The 21,462-nt window shown below is 34.2% G+C and overlaps 1 protein-coding gene across 2 annotated transcripts in view; it reads left to right on the forward strand.

The window, feature by feature from the left end:
• The window catches only part of LOC149794034 (uncharacterized), a 127,088-nt gene that overhangs the window by 97,756 nt on the left and 7,870 nt on the right, over positions 1 to 21,462 (forward strand). The window contains exons 19-25 of one of the 2 annotated variants that reach the window (XM_089967977.1): positions 2,721 to 3,659; positions 8,929 to 9,036; positions 12,697 to 12,948; positions 13,233 to 13,331; positions 13,651 to 14,589; positions 15,022 to 15,100; positions 18,909 to 19,059. In XM_089967977.1, coding sequence (XP_089824103.1) covers positions 2,721 to 3,659; positions 8,929 to 9,036; positions 12,697 to 12,948; positions 13,233 to 13,331; positions 13,651 to 14,589; positions 15,022 to 15,100; positions 18,909 to 19,059 — 2,567 coding nt within the window. The remainder of the gene's footprint in view (positions 1 to 2,720; positions 3,660 to 8,928; positions 9,037 to 12,696; positions 12,949 to 13,232; positions 13,332 to 13,650; positions 14,590 to 15,021; positions 15,101 to 18,908; positions 19,060 to 21,462) is intronic. The other variant, XM_089967978.1, reaches the window with a different exon arrangement.

Here is a 21,462-nt window from a genome sequence, read left to right on the forward strand (position 1 = left end):
CCCAGTAATTGAAGCACTTAATATATTATATATACTAATCATTATAATACGTATAATGTTTTGAAAAAATAAACAAACAACTTACCTACCTACTCTAATTATAAAACCAGTGCAGCTAAAAACTAACACATATTTTCTTTGTGGCCTTATCACATTTTGTTTATAACTGGCACTTGGAGTAAGAAAAGCATTATTGATTTATAGTGAATGATTAAAGTTTCTTTGACGTAAATAAGAAAAATAATTTCTGCACAATAATGTGAGTTCTCCACGATCTGTAGTTACCAAACATTGTGGATGGCTTGCACTTTGGGTAAGGAAGAACACTTTTGGTCATTGACTGATGGAGGAAATATAGTTTCTGCACAATTATATTATTTTTACATCACATACCTAAACCATATTTTTGTGAATGGCTTGCACTTGGGGTAAAGAAGAAGCTTATTTTGATTTTAAGGTCCAAAGTTCAAAAGGTCATGGTCAGTCTGACTGAAAAAGAAATATTGTTTGTCCACAATAATTTTTGTTCTACATATGTGAAACAGGCCTGGACCAAACTTTGTGGATGATTTAAACTTGGGGTAACAAAAAATCCTAAAATAACTTTGGTATCAACAATCATGGTTATCATGATTGAAAACTTAATGTGGTTTCTGCACAAAAATGTATGATAGTATTATGTAGAGGACTATTAAACACAGCAAGCAAATAATGTGTCATTCGTGGAGCTCTCGTTGTTTTTTTTTTAAAATGTATATTGGGAGCATATGTATTTTTTTTAAAAACATCTAGTTTAAGTACTCAGGAAGTTACAGACAGCAGCAATGAATATGATTTTGATATGTACACAGGAAACCGAAATGCCTAGAGAAAAACACTGACCATAAATGGCTGTTTGCTTACCGCTACATGTTAGGTACATGGAGTACAAAGTAGAAATACACTCGCTCAAGGCCTCTATGATCCCAGGTTTGATCCTTTGCACAAGTATGTGCAAGAGGTAATTACCACCTGTCAGTGGTTTTCTTGGGAGTTCTCTAGTTTCCATCACATAAAGGGCCACTTAATCCTGCATGGGTCATGTAATGCGACCCCTGTGACTACTTACACATACCATCTGGACCACATAATACCCCTACCTTGACCGTCAAGAGCAGTTAGTACTAATATAAGTTGTCCGTTTTGGGGGTTGGTGGGGTAGGGGGAAGTTACTGGATTCAGCATTTCTATCCATCACACTTTTGTTTAATTGATATATCCTGAACCATTTGATATATCTTGATGAAATTTGGTTTGAGTTTGTGTCACCTTATCATTATAGTCTTTTAGATAATCATTTTAAGTGGGCTCCAAGTGGCCGAGTGGTCTAAAGCGCCCTCTGTTATGTATCACTGCCATCTCACCTCTGTCTGTGTCAGTTCGAGTCATGGACTCAGCCAATGTGGGTATGTGAGAAAGCTTGCCAGTAGCTTCTCATGGGTCAGTGGTTCTTTCCGGGGTTTTCCCGGGTTCTTCCTCCACCAATAATATTGGCTGCCATGTATAGCCTATTGTGTGCTGAAAAATGGTGTTAAACCCCACAACAACAACAACAACAACAACCATTTTAAGTTATCCACATTTTAATTACAAATTGTGTCTATCCGTTCATTCATCAGATATACTTATCTCCAGTTAGTATTTCAATGAAACTTGGTTTGTATTTATGTCGTGACAAGAGTTGTGTCCCATGAAAGATTCAGCTATGCCATTTTTACACAATTTTATTTATACTTCATGCCATGTTTTCTGCCTGGTTTCAGGTGGCAAAACTGTTTTTTGGTCCTCAAGCACACTATAATTATGTTTCATTCAGTGTCTGAAAATAAAGGGATGAAATAATTCTTAGGATGGAGCTGCAGACTCATACATACAATATTATATTATCCCATAGATCACACAGCAAAGTAATCAGAGAACAAGTTAATTCATTCTGTTGTGTGGGGCGAGGTACTGAAGCTTATAAAAGTATTTGTATACTAAATTACATTCTGTAACTTAATCCATTCATAACAGTATACGAAGGACATGAAATAACTATTTTGCATTATGCTATTTTGATAATACGTTGAAATGAAACTATTCCTCACATGATTTTTACGTGACGATGCAGGCTTTTATTATTTTTCACAAAGAAAGTCTTAAAACAACATTTTCTGAATGAAGGTTTTGATTTAAATGATTTTCTTTTTCCAGAGAGGGTGAATACATAGACAAAATGGGTGTAGTCCATATGCTCTTGACAGATCTAGTTGTGGAATAGAATTAAAACCTGTTTTAATTTGTTTTTAAATGTTACACATGCTGGCACAAAGAATTGTATTTGACATACCAAATGTATCAAGTAAGTTGCGAAACCCATTTATTAGTCAGGATTTCAATGTTGAGGGTGCTGTTAGTAATAGTAGTAGATGATGCAAAGACTTGTTATCCTTTTTTTTATATTGTGGTCAGGTTTTTAGGCAGTATGGTATAGGGATCAGCATTTTGGTGGCTGCAATATCAGTAGCATTTTTTCTATCAGTTACGAGTTTGTGTTTTTGAAAGTTTGAGAAGTATACATAATTGCAGTGGTCACTCTGTACAGAACCTCTTTATGCAATGACAACCTTTTTTTTCTTGTCAATAACTTTTCCTTGTTCATATATTTTCATATTTGTCTCATTGTTTTATGTTTTCAGGAATTCGAAGAGAAGCTGAAGAACATCAGGGCAACTCTGGAGGCAGAGTCAAAAAGTGAACTGCGGCTGCTCATTACAAAGGAGGAGGAAAAGCTCAAACAAAAGATGGAGAAAGAAAAGAAGGAACATGTTGAATTAGAAAAGAAAGCTGTGTCAGAGCGACTGCTCAAGGAATTTAGCAATCACTTTGCAAAGGAGAAGGAGACATTAAAAAGAAATTTTGAAAATGAACTGCGGTCAAAGTTAGTTGCTGAAGAGGCAACATGGAAAGAACTTTTTGAGAAAGAGACAAAGGAAAGAGAAAGAGAGAAAGATCAATGGAAAGCAAAAGTTGAAGACGATTGGCAGAAGAAATTGGAGCTAGAGAAAAAGAAATGGAAGATTGATGCTGAAGATAGTGCTAGGAAAACCCTTCAACTCCAAAGAGACAACTGGAGGAAGGAATTTGAAGCAGAGTTCAGGCAGAAATTAGATGCTGAAAAGCAGCGATGGTCTGCAATTGCAGCTGCAGAGTTTGAAAGCAAGATGGAACATGAGAAGGACAAAGAGTTCCATCAGAGACTTGAAACTGAGAAGCAGAGATGGATGGAAACTTTAGAGGCAGAGTTTATTAGTCGGAACATGCACGAGAAAGAGAAAGAGTTTATTCAGAGGTTGGAGGATGAAAAGGTGAAATGGATGTCAGCTTCAGAGGCAGAGTTGGAATCCAGGCTTTGTCATGAAAAGGAGAAAATGAAAACTTGGAAGCAGATGGAGATGGAGAATAAGATTGAAGAGTTGTCCGAGGACTTGAGGAAAAACTTCGAAAAGGAGAAAGAACAGGAACTCAAATTTGTCATTGAGAGGACAGAAAGTAAATTGAGGATTGCATATGAGGCTCAGCTGGCCCAGCAGAAAGCAGCATATGAAGATGAGATGGAACAGAGGATAGAAAATGAGGTATGGGTAATGTGGGGTGGTATAACTTGTAATATTTAGGAAAAAACAAGTTAAAAGTTCATAAGAGGTCATTAGTCTCATTGTCCCAAAATGCAAGAGTTCATTAGTTTCTTTATGCCACAATGCAAGAGGTCATTGGTTTCATTAAACCACAATGCAAGGTCATTAGTTTCATTACACCACAGTGCAAGAGGTCATTGATTTAATTATACCACAGTGCAAGAGGGCATTGATTTAATTAAACCACAATGCAAGGTCATTAATTTCATTATACCCCAGTGCAAGAGGTTGTTACTTTCATTATACCCCAGAGGTCATTGGTTTCATTATACCACAATCCACAATGCAAGGTCATTAGTTTCTTACACCACAATGTAAGATCATTAATTTCAATATACCCCAGTTCAAGTGGTTATTAGTTTCATTATACCACAATGCAATAGGTCATTAGTTTCATTATACCACAATGCAGTAGGTTATTAGTTTCATTATACTACAATGCAATAGGTCATTAGTTTCATTATACCAAAATGCAAGGTCATTAGTTTCATTATAACACAATGTATGGTCATTAATTTCATTATACCCCAGTGCAAGAGGTTGTTACGTTCATTATACCCCAGTACAAGAGGTTATTACTTTCATTATACCACAATGTAAGGTGATTACTTTCATTATACCCCAATGCAAGAGGTTATTACTTTCATTATACAACAGTGCAGGAGGTCATTAGCTTCATTATATCACAGATCACAAGCTCACCAGTCTCTCTATACCACAGCACAGAGTTCATAGTCCACAAGGTCTTAGTTTTATTATACAATGGTGTAAGAGGTTAAAGGTTGTATTTTACCACAGCTAAAGAATTCGAACTATCAAGGTGGAAATGCAGTCATGTAATAGTAAACATGGTATATTCTTCCCATTCATTTAAATCTCCTCAGCTGTATTTATATGATCATCAAGCTCACAAATTGCCTTGTATTTCTCTGCTTATGCAAACTACTAATGTTTTTATTTTCAATTCAGTTGGTTATAGGCCAGAAGAGCTTATGCCATTGCCTTTCATTTGTCATCCTCGATCTATTTGCACAACTTTGTTATTGCTCCTCCTAAGCTGCAGAGAGGTTGCCATGAAACTATGCAAACACATTCACCCCAGGATCTAGTAGGTTCTAAATGAAATGGTGACCCCTAGGATATCCAATATGGCCACCACAGCAGCCATTATGAAATTTGTTTTTTTGCTACTTCACCTGAATAGATGGTAATGTTTACATGGGGTATTTGCTAAAACATCTTTTTATGATGTGTGTTTGATGCTAAGTGAAAATTGTGCCCCTCTGACATCTAGCATCGCTGCGATAGTAGACATCTTGAAAATCTTCATGTTGCTATTTGCTCTTAATCTTGCAACCTTTCTTGAACAGACGGTCCAACTGACATAGGGCTCTTGCAAAAAGACTTTTTATGTTGTCTCCTTGATCCTCAATGAAAATGGGACTCTCATATGTACAATATGGCTTTTACAGTGGAGATCTTGCAACTCTTGAACAGATGGCCCAACTGATATGGAGACTTTTTATGTTATTTCCTTGATCCTCAATGAAAATGGTACTCTCAGATGTACAACATGGATTTTCACAGTGGAAATCTTGAAAATGTTGCTATTACTATTCATTCTGAATAGATGGTTGAATCTACCTGAGGTTTCTACAAATACTCATGGCGACTATTTAGTACTGAATTGAAAATTATGCTAAACACACATCCAGAATGGTTGGCAGATTTTTTTTTTGTGACTTTTATAAAATAATCGGTCATAGCTACATGAAGTCTTTACCAAAAGACTTCTTATCATGTTTTGTGTGTGCTGTCTTATCATGTTTTTATGTGTGCTGTCTTATCATGTTTTATGTGTGCTGTCTTATCATGTTTTGTGTGTACTAAATGACATTGATGACAGTCTGACATACAGTATGGCAATCATTCTTGCCATCTTGAAGATGTTGTTTTGGCTACTTCTAAATGGGTGGCCATAGCAACATTAGGGTTTCTTTTAAAAATTTATGAAATCCTAAATAAAAATGGTGTTGATATGACATTTGGTCGCTGTTGTGGCTATTATTAAAATTTTGTTTTAACTGCTTCTCCAAATGGACATTTTTGTTGTGGCATAAGTTTTTTTGTGTTTTTTTACTGAAAGACTTCTTATGTTATCTAGTTGCTAATTAACAAAAAGATGATACTTGTCCAATATCCAAAATGATGGTCGTCTTGAAAATCTTGTTATCACTATGCCTATTCAAGTAATTTTCATATTGATGTGGTTTTCACTCAGAATAAACACTTTTCCCTATATCTTGTTGGTCCTAAATGAAAATGATATCAGTGTGACCTTCCAAAATCTCACAAGTCTTGTAAAGGCTACATTTACACACTGGATGGCCTTACTGACATTAACTGACATCAAATAAAACAAACTCTTCTTTATTGTAATATAGTTGTTCCTATATCAAAATGATGCTGATAAACCTCTGAAATGACAGCCTTGATGGCTATCTTGAAAATCAATTTACGGCTACTCCTCCTGATCAAATGGTCGTATCGACATGGGGTTTTCACTAAAGTACAATTATAACACATAAGTAATCCTAATGAAAATACAGCTGATCTGATCTTCCATATTTTACCATAGACATCTTCAAAATCTTGTCATTTCTCTTAATGCATGAATGGTGGCATGGATATGAGTTTTTCATTAGAAAATATTTAATTGGGTCTGACTGATGCATATCTGATATCGGAACTGTTTTGAAGGAGTTTTGAAAACCAGACCTAATTGAATTTGGTGTCATATCAAAGGTTTTTGCTTGCATTTTTGTACTTCATTGAGTTACTGAACAGAATGATTTGTAAATATGCAAGTGACTAGACCTTGCATTTAGTTGTATTCCTTTGGACGATCAGCATTTTGAGATTGATTTTAAAGGTCAGCAGTCATGACTTGCATTACTTTAATATGACTCCAGTTATAACACAGTACCTCTATGGACCACATGACCAAAATTAGACCATTGTGTTTGAATTGGTTTAGAAAATGTATGACAATAAGGTTTGAAAGAAAACAACACAAAGCTTAGTATTATATCTTTATTTCCTTTTAATTATTATTTTTGAGAGAATTAATCATTTCCCCAGTAGTTTGGTACATATGCAGTTATTACTATACTGTAGTTAGGTACCTACCACTGTTCTCACTATATGATGTTTCTGTACCTAACACAGTTGAGAGTTATTGCCCCTATCTAACATGATGTAAAGAGTGAGGGTTCTTTAATTTTTTAGTGTTATTGCTTTTATTCAGTGGTTGACATTTTTTTTGTCATTATTTAATCAGGTCATGAAAGTGACAAAATCCATGTGTAAATTTTCCATATATATTTAAATCCATGATCAAGCTATGTCAGAATTCGACCCTTAAAAAGGTCACAGGGACGAGTTTTGCGTAATAGGGAGACTTTATTAGTCTATATTGTACCCATGAATTATACCAGATAATAAACTGGAATGAAAATATGCATACCAAATGAATAGTTCTTCTGAGTATGTTATCTTTATTGTTTTTTTTTTTTTCATGTGTATTTCAGTTTTCATAAACCTTTTCTTTTAGGCGAATTTAATTTTCCAACACTTGAAATTACATTACCTGTTATTACATTACTTAAAATAAGTGCATGTAAAAATTTCATTAAATATATTTTCTCTTGACAAAATACAGATATACATGAATAAGTTTTCTTGATAGTGATACCTACCAATACCCAACCTTTCCTTAACTCTACTTACCTCCCTCAGTTTCTTTGCATACTTTTGTCTGTATTTAATACCTTTCTTCTAGAGTTTAATGATATATCCCAAGTTTAATGAGGAAAGAAGGGACAAATTTACTTCATTCTTTCGACATAAAACATCATGATATTCTTGGAACCTACACAACAACCTGTTGTCTCCTTGTCACTTTGTGATTTAAATTATTAGTATCAAAAACAGATTTTGCAGGGAACAGTCATTTTAGGAAAGACACAACTTACAAAGTGTAAAACTCTATATATATATATATATATATATATATATATATATAGAGAGAGAGAGAGAGAGAGAGAGAGAGAGAAAGGGAGCTAACTCTTCTTGTCTATAAATGCAAATTATACAAACACTGACGGCATCAGTATATACTCACAATGATGGGAATTAACCTTATCAAATTTACTCAAATTATAAATTGCTTTGCACATGGCGCAAAGATTTTGTTGATTAAAATATTTTGCAAATTATTTATTTGTATGTATCTATGTTAGTAAATGTTCTGGATCAAGTTTGTGTAATATCAAATGGTATTTGGTAGAAGAAAAGTCTTTCTGAACATGTAAAACACCTATTTATGAAAAGTTACACTTAATTTGCTGATGGAAAAAAATAGGTAACTTGCTGAGATGGCAGTTCTTAATCAACACCAATAATTTATTACAGTTTGTTTGACTATCAGTTATTACTTTTAAATATCACTTTTTTTCCCTTTGATTCCATTGATTGACTGAAGTTTTGCTGTGTGGAATTTTTTCCTTCTTGATTGCCCACATCAAATTCAATGTACTGCCAAAATTTATAACAGGTAATATAATCAAGACAACTTCATTGTTGCCTAATTAATAACAGGTAATATAATCAAGACAACTTCATTGTTACCTAAATTTATAACAGGTAATATAATCAAGACAACTTCATTGTTGCCTAAATTTATAACAGGTAATATAATCAAGACAACTTCATTGTTGCATAAGATCCATTTTCATTGGTGAAATCAGGTAGTTCAAAACTAATTTTTTTATATTTCACATGGTCATGTGACCCGTGAAATCTACCTTTATTTGAAGTCCAGTGTCCTTGTTCATATGCAGACTTATTTGTGAACAGGCATGGCTCGGTTTTAGTTTGACCAAGTGGTCTAAAGCTCTCACCTTTACCGATCACTGCTATCTCACCTCTGTCAGCAGGGGATCAAATCTCAAGCACAGCCAATATGGGTATGTGTGAAAGCTTTTGGGTAGTTTCCCATGGGTCAGTTGTTCTTAAAGGGGTTCTTCCTCCACCAGTTATATTGGCCACCATTTACAGCCTATCATGTGCTGAAAAATGGCATTAAACCACCAACAACAAGTCTTAGTCTTTAACTCATTAATTAAAGCAGCTGTTTTGTCTTTCTCAGATGAAGCAAGTCTTGAAGGAGGCAAGAGAGGAGTGGAACAGAGAACATAACATGGAGCTGTCAATCAACACATCGAGTGCTGAGGTTTCTCAGAGTCTGCTTAAGGAGGTCAGTACCACTCACAACAATAAAGTCTGGACATGGTCATCACTTCTTTCACCCCACCATATTAGTGGAAGGGTAGTGTAGTGTCACCCTTGCAGAGATGCCAGCCTTAACATATTTTGTGGAATTAATAGACGAGTAAATTTTGAACAAGAGGTTTCAGTGTTGACAGAGTAGAATAGCACTAATATGATAAACTGTTATATAGAATTTAGTTTATCAGTCTACACAAAAATAGAATGTACATAACAAGAAACTAACTGTTTGGCTATAAATAGGTGAATGATGATGGCTGAAGCAAAGAGGAAAAACATATGCAGATAATTCATGATTAATTCTTGTTATAATTCAGTAGGGCAGGGGGTCTCCAACTCAAACCATCCTGAGGGACGCATGAGGCCATTTTCAATGGTCCAAGGGCTGCATCACCTTTTGTTTATCTCTCATGACACCTTGTGATGCCGGTCATTTTGCGGGCCACAGGATATGGCTTGGCAGGCCAAGTGTTTTAGCCCTGCTTTATGGTAACTGACATCTGTAGTCTGAAATTGGAGGAATGGATGCACCATTTATTCTCGTTGGCTTTCATTTGTTACTGAATGTATAGATGTATGTATAGGCTTCAGTGGTGTATCAACCACCCAAGCATCCCCTGCAATGGGGGAGTGGGGACAGAATTAACGGGGACCTGAAACAGTACCCCCTCCTTGCGACAAAAATCACTATGACACAAATTTATGGACAGTAACCTCATAGGAAAAATATCTTTCTCTTGCAAACTTTTCATCACAATACATAAAAGTATCATCTCCAGTAGTGTAAACAGAGTGACAAACATTTCACTTTACAGGTAGGTATGTCTGATAGTGACTATAGCATTTCTGCCTATTGCTTCAGTCATGGATACCATCAAAGTTGTTTTTTGGGAACTACCTCAAGAAAAACATCCAATCATGGACTAGGTCTTTCCACATACAAGTAATGTATTTGAGGACAGGATTGGGCATTTCTACACACAAGTAATGCATTTGAGGGCAAGAACAAGCATTTCCACACACCAAAAATGCATTTGAGGGCAAGAATAAGCATTTCCACAAACCAGTAATACATTTGAGGGCAAGAATAAGCATTTCCACACAACAATAATGCATTTGAGGGCAAGGATAAGCATTTCCACACACCATTAATGCATTTGAGGGCAAGAATAAGCATTTCCACACACCATTAATGCATTTGAGGGCAAGAATAAGCATTTGCACACACCAGTAATGCATTTGAGGGCAAGAATAAGCATTTCCACACACCAGTAATGCATTTGAGGGCAATAATAAGCATTTCCACACACCAAAAATGCATTTGAGGGCAAGAATAAGCATTTCCACACACCAATAATGCATTTGAGGGCTGGCATGGGCATTTCAACACACCAATAATGCATTTGAGAGCTGTCATTGGCATTTCTACACACCAATAATGCATTTGAGGGCAAGAACAAGCATCTCCACACACCAATAATGCATTTGAGGGCTGGCATGGGTATTTCCAAATTGACATGGATTGCTATCATTGCATAGTTTGGGAATGTAAAACAGAGCATGTTTTGTAATTTTTTTCTTATAATGAGATAAAAGCTGTTCAGCATGTAGCTCAATGCTGTGATAAGAGATGTACCTACTGATAGTGCATAGTAGACTAGGATACATCCATTATGTTTCAAGGGAAGGTAGGATATTTATTCATCTCTAACAATTTTATTCACAAATACAGCAATATTTCTGTAATGTTATTTTCATTAAGGCAAAACCTATTACGTTGCCTCCTCTGCTAACTAACTCTGGTAGTACTTTCTAAAATGTCTGATTGCAGGTATTTGTGTTGTGTATTATGCAGTTCATCCCTAAAAAATAAAGTATTTGTTCTTGAGATGTTTTTTCTTAATATAGTCAGGCTGATCGTTCATGAACCATTCATGGTTGAGAAGAAAATTGGACAGACATGTGTGATTATGATTAGTTCAGTTATACATCATGATGACATTCATGTACTTTGCGTGTCCCCTAAAAAAGGGTTAAGAAAATAAATTGTACTTATTTAAAAAATGTAACAGTAGCATATTATAAAGATTCAGCAGTTATTATTAACTGGCAACACAAATTCCAGTCTTCGATGTTTTTGTACAAGAGACTAAATTTATTGCTATCCTTTAAAAAAATCAGTATATATTAATGCTGATTTCTTCTAAATTTTTGTTTTGGCACAAATCATAGCAGGGAACTTTTGTGCTGTCTTTAAATCATGTAAAACTGGTATTAGTATGTATTCCCATATATGTTGGCTTAAGTACATCCAAGACAGCCTAATTCAATATTGAGGTAATAGTCCCTGATTTGTTGTCATAACTGGATGTTACAAACCTGGCTACTCACCATTAGATTATTTCAAGATGATCCCATAATTCTTGGGAGTGCGGGTCCCATACTGCACAAGAATTTGAAAATTGGCCTTAGTAGATGCTTATGAAAATTCTTGACATTTTGTGAGAAAGATGATAGGCCTAAAGTACAGTTTGCACTGATGAATATCTTTTTAATGTGAAGGTTCCATTTTGGGTCACTAATAATTGTGATGCCTAAATATTGTACCAAATATATTCTGCACATGCTCAAATCTGCCATTGAATAATGCACTGGTATATCTGGGTGTTTGCATATTATTATGAGTAATAAGTAGAAAAAACAGCATCAACCCTGATCTTTTGGTGCAGTGCACAATGGCAGATGATCTGTGTTGTTTGTAGTTGAACTACAGTGAGTATTTATTGCGTCTGGTTGAGATTTTATTTTAAAGTTCCTTTATAGGAATGCGAGATATTAATTTTATGAGATTTTGCTTTTTTCATTTTCACTATATTGCAGTGTTAGAGCTTGAATCACATTCCACGTTTCCATATCCATTACAGATCAGACTTTATTTATAAATGTGAAAAGAAAACAATTCAGCTCAGCATGTAGTGTTTGAATTAAGAAAGATTGTGAAAACTGAAGTTAAAACTGATAGAAAAAGTACCATGGTTGCTTTTTACTCCAAAGTTCCTTGATTGCAGTATAATAATGATAATGAGGACTTTGTGTAGCGCCTAATCTTTAGAAGTTCTTAGTGCTTTACAACATTAGACAACACCTGTAGGATAAAAAACATATAATGATATGATTACAAAAACAAACACCATGAAATTAGAAAACATTAAAAAAACATGCTGAGAATATTTAAGGTATAGACTTATAAATGTTACTGGTAGAGAAATATTTTAAAGTTGATATTTTCCTCTCTCACATACAAATACAGATGATAAATAAAGTAGATTCTAGTGCTGTATATAATCCAGTGACTTGCAGTGTTGAACATTTGATAATTTTGCAGATGTTGCACACATGACCAAGTACATTGCTATAGGTCGATATGGCATGGTATTCATGAATTTCAAAAAACCAGAAGGGTGCTAGTGTTTAATGAGAAAATTTCTAGGTACTGGCTGTGCCACAAGTTGAGGAACCAGTCATCCACAACAAGGAGTTTCAGCATTTGCTGATTTACAGTATTTGATTACTCTTTGCACCAACAACATGGCTGTACTTAAGTTTAAGTATTTGTTTCTATTATCAGGAGTTGGAAAACCTTAAACTTCAGACTGAGGAGATGCAATCAGAACTGCTAAAGAAGGAAGAAAAATGGATGGAAGAACGCCAGGAACTAATCATGCAGAAAGATGGCGAGCGGAAAAAAGCGTTGAGAGAAGTACAGGACCAGCATGAGAATGAGTATCGTCAGTTTATAAATGAGCATCAAGATACACTTACACAGGCATTAAGGTCTGCTAGGGAACAACACAATAAAGAGAAGGTATGGGACACCAGGGTATGTTTTGAGTTTATATTTTGGGGAAAATATGTTATCTCTTGATTAAAAGACATCTTTCCAACTGTGTCATATACTTGCAAACCAAATATAGGTAATTTTCGGATGCACTTTCATACTGAATATTAAGACATAATATTAAATGGATACAGTACAGTGATATCTTTCTTTTTGTTTGCTTTTGAATGTTTTTTTATTGTGTATTATATCTCATTGTCTGTATATATTTATGCTAGTCTGTGTCCATCTTAAACCAGAACCTGAGCTTGATCTCTGTGTTTTAGATTGAGTTGGAACAGAGATTTGAAGCTGAGATACGAATCCTGAAGCAGAAAGAAACACACCTACAGCAGCAGCTTAAAGATGCTCTCAATACCAGCCAGGTAAGCTGCAAGAGTCCCATGAATGGGGTTTTCTGCCGTTGCTTGATAATCTCCATAGGTTTTCATACTTCACACCAGTTATTAAGAAGCTAAGACAATTCATTTTTGAGCACGCTTGCTCACTGCTGTGACGATGGGCTCAAGGTCACAGTCACAACATTTATATGAAGATTTTGGTTAAAGTTTTTCTTTTGCTTATATTTTCTAAATCCCATGATGGATTTTTGTATTTACTTGGGATGAATCATTATGAAGCTAAGAAAGTTCATTTTGGATTTGTACTTTGATATATTTACTGTTTCATTTCAATAAATTGCAGGATACCTCTGAGAGCTTGTCTGTCTTTGAGAAGGAGAGAATCATGTGGTTTGAGGAGCGTGAGAAACTTTGTCAGGATATTGCAGAGAGGGAAGCACTCCTGGGGAAAGCTGATCAACATCTTTCGAAAGAGATCGAAAAACTGAAAGGCGAGTTTCAGTCTGCATATCAGAGACGTCTTGAGAATGAAATGGCCACATACAGACAAAAGCTTGAGACTGAGTTTACAAGAAATCAAAGTAGTGAGCAAAGGGCAAGACTTCAGTTGGAAAAACAATTGAGTGAGGTCAATTCTGAGTTAAAGAAACTGAAAGATCAACAGTATGAAGATACGGAAAAGTATCTGAAGGAAATTCAGGACTTGAAATCTGAATTAAATGACAAGATTGAAAAGATTGTCAATTTGGAAACTACAAAAGTCGAACTGAAAAAGGAACAGGAATTTACAGAAATGTTGAAACAGCAGCTTGAGGACGCTAAAGATAAGACAAAGAAGAGCCAGAGAGAAGTTGAAGAGAATCAAGTTAAAATTCATAAATTGGTTCAGAATTTAGATATACTTCAATTAGAAGTTAAGAGGACTAAAGAAGAGAATGCAGCTCTTGTGAAAAAGATGGAAAGCCAGGAGAGTACTCTTCGTGAAGAGCTAGCTCAGCAGAAACAGAAATATGAGGAAACTAATGCAAAACTGTCAAAAATGGATAAAGTTCTGCACGACATTAAAACCAAATATAAAGTAGGCCTGGAAAACTTGAGGAAATCTTTCGAGACTGAGAATGGTGTTGCCATGGAAACCATGAAAAACAAGATGGTGGAGTTACAGAAGAAGCATGTAGAGATATTGGATGCACAGAAGAGAAAGCACAGCAAGGAAAAAGAAGAGTTGGCACGTCAAATCTTGATGCAAAACCAGCGCACAGTGACCACCACACCTGTGCAGGTAACTAATTGAAGACATGAACAGCCATTTGTATTTCTCTGGATTTTTTTATTATCCTTGGTACAGGATTTTTGTTTAGGTTTTACTTCTTAATTTAAAAGTATTACAATAAACACAGTATTGATCACTTTTCACTCTTGTCTTTATAGTTTCCTTTAACTTGTATCCTATCACACTCAGTAATTTTGAGATATTATGAGATTAGGCATGCTGTGCTATAGAGAATTACCCTGTTATTTTATTATTAAATCCCCTATTATGTATATCAGTGTTTATGGGTACAAGTTAAGTAATATGACTCAGAGGTATTATGCAGGTCATAATAGCCCATACATTTAAGCTTTGATGTAAAAGAAATGACTGTCTCTGGATTATTTTTTGATGTATAGAATGTGGAAATATTAATATTTTACCACATTTTTCTGTTAATAGACAGAGGATGAAGACTTAGATGAAGAAATGGTGCAAGAATTAAGGGACCAATATTTGGTGACAGTTAATAAGATCAAAGGTGGGTATTTAGAGAAATATGCTGTTAAAAAAAATATAGTTGGACCCACATTTTTAGCATCACTTTAAATGCTTGTAGTTTAGGAATGTTGATTGTCAGATGTCCTCAGACACTTATGGTATCCAGGGTCCAGGTTATGGGTCATGTTCTGCATTAATATCATGATTTCTTCAAACACTTGTAATATACAGCACCCAGGTTATAGGTCATATTCTGTCCTAATATCATGATTTCTTCAAACACTTGTAATATACAGCACCCAGATTATGGGTCATGTTCTGTCCTAATATCATGATTTCTTCAAACACTTGTAATATACAGCACCCAGGTTATGCGTCATGTTCTGTCCTAATATCATGATTTCTTCAAACACTTGTAATATACAGCACCCAGATTATGGGTCATGTTCTGTCTTAATATCATGATTTCTTCAAACACTTGTAATATACAGCACCCAGATTATGGGTCATGTTCTGCCCTAATATCATGATTTCTTCAAATACTTGTAATATACAGCACCCAGATTATGGGTCATGTTCTGTCCTAATATCATGATTTCTAAAAACACTTGTAATATACAGCACCCAGATTATGGGTCATGTTCTGTCTTAATATCACATCAGACACTTATAAGGGCCTAGGTTGTGGGTTATATTCTTTTCCAATATCATGATAGTTATTGTCTGTATCAAGCTATTTGAACTGTAGGTTTTTAAGAGAATATACACAGATGGGCCTTAAGTTTCCAAAATGAGTCATAATTTCTTTTTGATAGTATATTTCAAAGATTGCTTTTAATTTACCTCCAGAAACATAAAGAAAAATAGAACTATTGTTAGAAAGGATCTATAGAATACATTGAATATACATTTTTTTAAATATATTCTTTGATATATATGTTGGCGCTGTCTTGGCAAAAACATGAGTGTTCTCTTTTGTTTCTCCGAGTGTGGCTGTTTGACTGTTACATCTGTTGATACTTAGGATTAATGGTACAGATCGAAACATAATGGAATATCAGACCCTGTACTCCATTTGAGCAAGTCTAGCTGTTTACATTTGTGTTCCTTATATACACAAGCAAATAAGGATAATTGATAAGGATCTCTTCAGTCACTTAATCATTGATTGACTAAATGTTAAAGGTTAAAGAGGTTAAGAAAACAGTGGGGAAGAGTTGGTGTAGTCAAGGTAGAAAGTTGGATATAATCAGTCATGTGCTTGTCTAATATGAAATTTACAAAGTGAAGCAGATAGTGATATTTTATCATAAGTAAGGTATGTATGTATGTTTGTATGTATGTGTATGTATGTATGTATGTACGTATGTACATATTTATGTATGTATGTATGTATGTATGCATGTATGTATGCATGTATGTATGTACATATGTATTTATGTATGTATGTATGTATATATGTACGTATGTATTGAGTTTGACAGCACATTAGCACAATCCAGGCTTTAGAGTGCCAAGCAAATTCAAGGTAGCAAAACATATAAAAGCAAAAAACCTTGCTAAAATCCTCAGGAAAGAGAAATTCCTGCCAAAAGTAAACAATGAGACAAAAGACAAAGATGTTGCATGAGCTCCCAGAGAATGGCATGCCAAACAAAGATAAAGGAGAAAAATGGTAAAATCTTTCAAATACAAGGCCAGAATAATTTTACATGATCAGCACTTGTTAAAAACTGCATGGCGTTCTTAGTTGGAACAACATCATAGGATGCAACCTAAGACAAAATGTTTGCTGCCATTAGTCACCTCTTGTGAGATGCATAATGCACATCAGGTCTATTCTACATCTTTGATTCTGCAGGAAGAAATATGTAAGGAAAACATCAACCTTTAATTTCACTTTGAAAATTGCACTTGAAATTAGCTTTTACTAAAACTTAGTTTCATTAAATGACATTTCAGTCCCTATGTTAATATACATTGGATTAAAAAAGGAAATACATTCAAATGTTATCTATATGACACAAATCATTGCCACTAAAAACCTGTTATTAAGGTCAGTGCCAAATCAATACATTAAGTTTATGAAGAATTCATTCCCATTTGTGGCAGTATATAAAAGCGAAACAAATGCCATATAAAGGCGACAAGACTACATTCGATTTGAACATACTTCTGGTTACTGTGCAGAGTGCTAGAAAATTTCTTTTCCTTAAATCTGACAAGTTTAAAACTTGTTGGGCAAATGCACTTCTCCATGAGCACATCATGTCAGTCAAGCTTTTTGCTGTTCAAATATTTGTGTGCTTTTAATTCAATATTTGTCACCATCAGTATCAACACTTTTGGGATTGTAATCAGATTTTTTGTATCTTCCAGATTGTTATACATCAGCCGAATATTTATTGGTAGAATTCCCATTTTGTTGTGTAAACCATCAAAGAGTGTGAACCATCATATTGTGTGAACCATCGTAATGTGTGAGCCATTGTAGTACTTCTCATCTGTGTGAGATACAATGGTAGTGGACTGCTTACAAACTAATTGTAGACAAGTGAAAACCAGTCCCTTACCTGTACAGTAGTGGTTAGAAATTGATCATTATCTCTTGTGTTAATTAAATACCAATATAAAAGTAGTTACAAATCTATCTTTATCTCAGAATTAATTAAATAATTATTCAAATTATTCATATGTTCATTCATTGATTCAAGTGTAAAGTCCAAAAATCAACATAACTCAAAGGTGTTTACTTTTGGTATTCAGCTTAGTGAGAATTTAAACACCAGGAGATAAAAACATGTTTCATGTATATTTTACAATTTATTCAGTTGCAAGAAATTTATATTTTAATCTATTAAGTCATATGTTGAATCAGATTTCAGTACCAGATTGCCCAAATGGGGTCTGTTCATGATTTATTAAAGCAATGTTTGGTTTGACCAGAAAAATGCACTTTTCTGTGCATAGTTTAAAGCAGAAAGTAAACACATTTAAGCTGAAAACAGAACGTAAACACGTAATTTTGACAATTTAGACTTTACACTTAAAACAGTGAATAAAGAACAAAAGGATTATTGGAATGATCATTCAGTTAAAGCTGAGATAATCCCTTGCCTCTCCACAGATAAAGAGGTATTTCTAACCAGATGGTTGTACTTATGCAGGTAAGAGGTCAGTCCACCTATCAAAACAATCTGAGAATAATATATGAGCATTATACACTACCTATGAAATAATCCAGTACATAATTCAGATATGCATTCAATGGGTTTTTCATCTGCACAGTTGAGGGACAAAGCTGAACTGAGTTTATTCTACTTACATACCTTAGATCTGTATTTAATAACATAGGTATCATCATGATTTTGTGAAACAACTTGCCTTTTATATCTTAGAAATTTTTTATAAATGATCAGTAAGTTGATGGACAAACAACAAACTACCGTGACTCCAGCAAAAATAATAATTTTATCAATAGCAGTATGCATAGCGCATTTGTTTATTGTGCTTAAATAGGTATTGTTTTAATTTAAAAGACATGTCTTAAATATGTAAAGTTTTTATATTCATGCTGAAAAATTAATAAGGTGCTCCCTGTTGTGAAACTTGACATTTCGTAGTGAAGAGGTTTATTTGCTTGGCAAGTTCAATGAGATGCAGTACAAGTAAAATATATTTTACTTTTCCATAGGGAAAGTGGCAAGAATGAAATTTTCCAGCCCTACACACACATATCTTATGCAATGTGAATTTAGACCAATAAAATGTAATTTTATGAAATGAATTATGAAATGCCATGGCAGTAGTGACATGCAATAAATTTTATGATATTTCTCTCATTTCAGGTGACGTGATGAAGCATATCACAGAAACTAATGTGAGGGCTGCAGAAACTGTCAAACAAGAAATGCTGAGAGAGAGGACTTCCACATTTCAGCAAATTAAGGATTTTTATAAGGGCAATATTCGCAAAATATTTGAAACTGAAGTCATTGGGTACGTATACCTGCATGTTGCCACCTTTTTAATAAAAGAAATCTGCAAGAGACAGGAATTTGGAAGCTACAGGGGAAGCCAGACAGTAACGCTATTATTATATATAACACAAAGTCAGATATGCTGATTATGTTTTTATTTTAGATTTCTTTTCTTCCTGACACTATACAAGACATCAGTCAGGCTCACAGTCATGTAAAATAATTCAGTAAAGTTAAAGAAACCTCTAAAGATCATAATTAGTAATGTTACATAGCCAGGATTAATTTTCATGAAACATTTGGCTGTCATAATCTTGACTGTTATGTAAATTGGAAGGTTTTAAAATTACTGCCATATTTTGACTGTCATTTTGTTTATTTTCCACCACTACCACCCCTCCTCTCTCCCAATACCTATATGTGTTTCATGGAATCTTTTTTCATTCTCACTCTAACATGGTTTGATACATAACATGGTCAGTAGCAGTGGACCCCTGTTACTTGTTCAGGCACGAATAAACAGTAACAAGAAAGAGTGAAAACAACAAGCTTTGAAAAATATAATAATTTATTTCCCTGGAAAAAGTCTATAAAAATGAAAAAATATGAACATATGGTTTTAAGAATCAAATCCAGAAATAATCCAAAAATAATCCACAAATAAAATTTTAATAGTTCTAATAATAAAATGTTCTAATGATTTCAAATTCAAGTCCCGATGAAGAATCCACGATGGAATATGACAACATGTGCTGTAACCTGTAGTGTGTTGAAACCTACAGTTCTTTGTAGAAACAAGAAATATCACTCTGGTTTTGGAAATCCAGATAAATTCTTATAAGACCTGTCTTCTTTCAAGAATTTCATATGAGCACACATATTTTTCCAGGAAAAAAGAATTAATCCTTTTGAATCAAAATAATTTGAAATAACTCCAAAGGGCACAACTGTCACTTTATAGTGTAAGAGCCTAACTTAGATTATCTCTCTAAAACAAAGGTTATAATATATTCTAAAATGCAGTTTTGAAAATCCCCAAGTTGCGAAATCGAAAGGGGGTTATCAGGATCATGTGATCTTGTTTATATCACGTACGCCTAAAGTGACCCTAACAAAAACCAATCATTTTACTCTAAGAAATAAAATTTATTTTCATTCTCACTCTAACATGGTCAGTAGCAGTGGACCCCTGTTACTTGTTCAGGCTCGAATAAACAGTAACACAAGAAAGAGTGAAAACAACAAGCTTGAAAAATATAATAATTTATTTCCCTGGAAAAAGTCTATAAAAATGAAAAAATATGAACATATGGTTTTCAGAATCAAATCCAGAAATAATCCAAGAATAATCCATGAATAAAATTTTAATAGTTCTAATAAGAAAATGTTCTAATGATTTCAAGTTCAAGTCCCCATGAAGAATCCACGATGGAACATGACAACATATGCTGTAACCTGTAGTGTGTTGAAATCTACAGTTCTTTGTAGAAACAAGAAATATCACTCCAGTTTTGGAAATCCAGATAAATTCTTATAAGACCTGTCTTTGTTCAAGAATTTCATATGAGCACACATATTTTTCCAGGAAAAAAGAATTAATCCTTTTGAATCAAAATAATATGAAATAACTCCAAAGGGCACAACAGTCACTTTCGAGTGTAAGAGCCTAACTTAGATTATTTCTCTAAAACAAAGGTTATAATGTATTCTATAATACAGTTTCGAAAATCCCCAAGTTGCAAAATCGAAGCGGGGGGAGGGGGGTCAGGATCATGCAATCTTGTTTATATCACGTACGCCTAAAATGACCCTAACAAAAACCAATCAATTTACTCTAAGAAATAAAATTTTAAAAAATTGTTTACATCTTAAACCATGTAGTCTCATCATGGCCTCAACAACAACCAATCTCCTTTTAAAATAAAAATAGAACTTATTTACATGGCTGCTACTAATTTTGTTACAAGGTCAGGATCTAGGTCAACACCTGGTGTTTACTAAAACGAACAGTCAGGGTACACTATTTTCTGGAAAAAGCATGAGTTCCACAAACTGAACTACATTATTTTGACATTTAATGCAATTTAAATAAGTAAAAAGATTTTAAAACTTACAAACAATTAAATGAGATATAATTAAATCAAACATACATAACACCCCAACTATTTCATCAGAGGCAGCTTCCCCTATAATTATTAAAGCAATATTATAATTATTTTAAAATAAACCAGTTTTTCCCCTTCAAGTTTGATGAAATTTAAGGAAACAAACAACAAAATTTAAATTCCTTTTCTCTGTCCCATAGTTCTAAGAGTTATCACATGAGTTGTTTTCCCACACTATTCCCCCACCCACCTACCTCATTTTCTCCCACAGATGGGACATTATTTAGTATATTAACCATCCTCCATCGTGTCCATTC

Source organism: Sinohyriopsis cumingii, chromosome 8 (genome assembly GCF_028554795.1).
Source record: "Sinohyriopsis cumingii isolate HCF-2022 chromosome 8, ASM2855479v2, whole genome shotgun sequence".
In the NCBI taxonomy this organism is placed as follows: Eukaryota; Metazoa; Mollusca; class Bivalvia; order Unionida; family Unionidae; genus Sinohyriopsis; species Sinohyriopsis cumingii.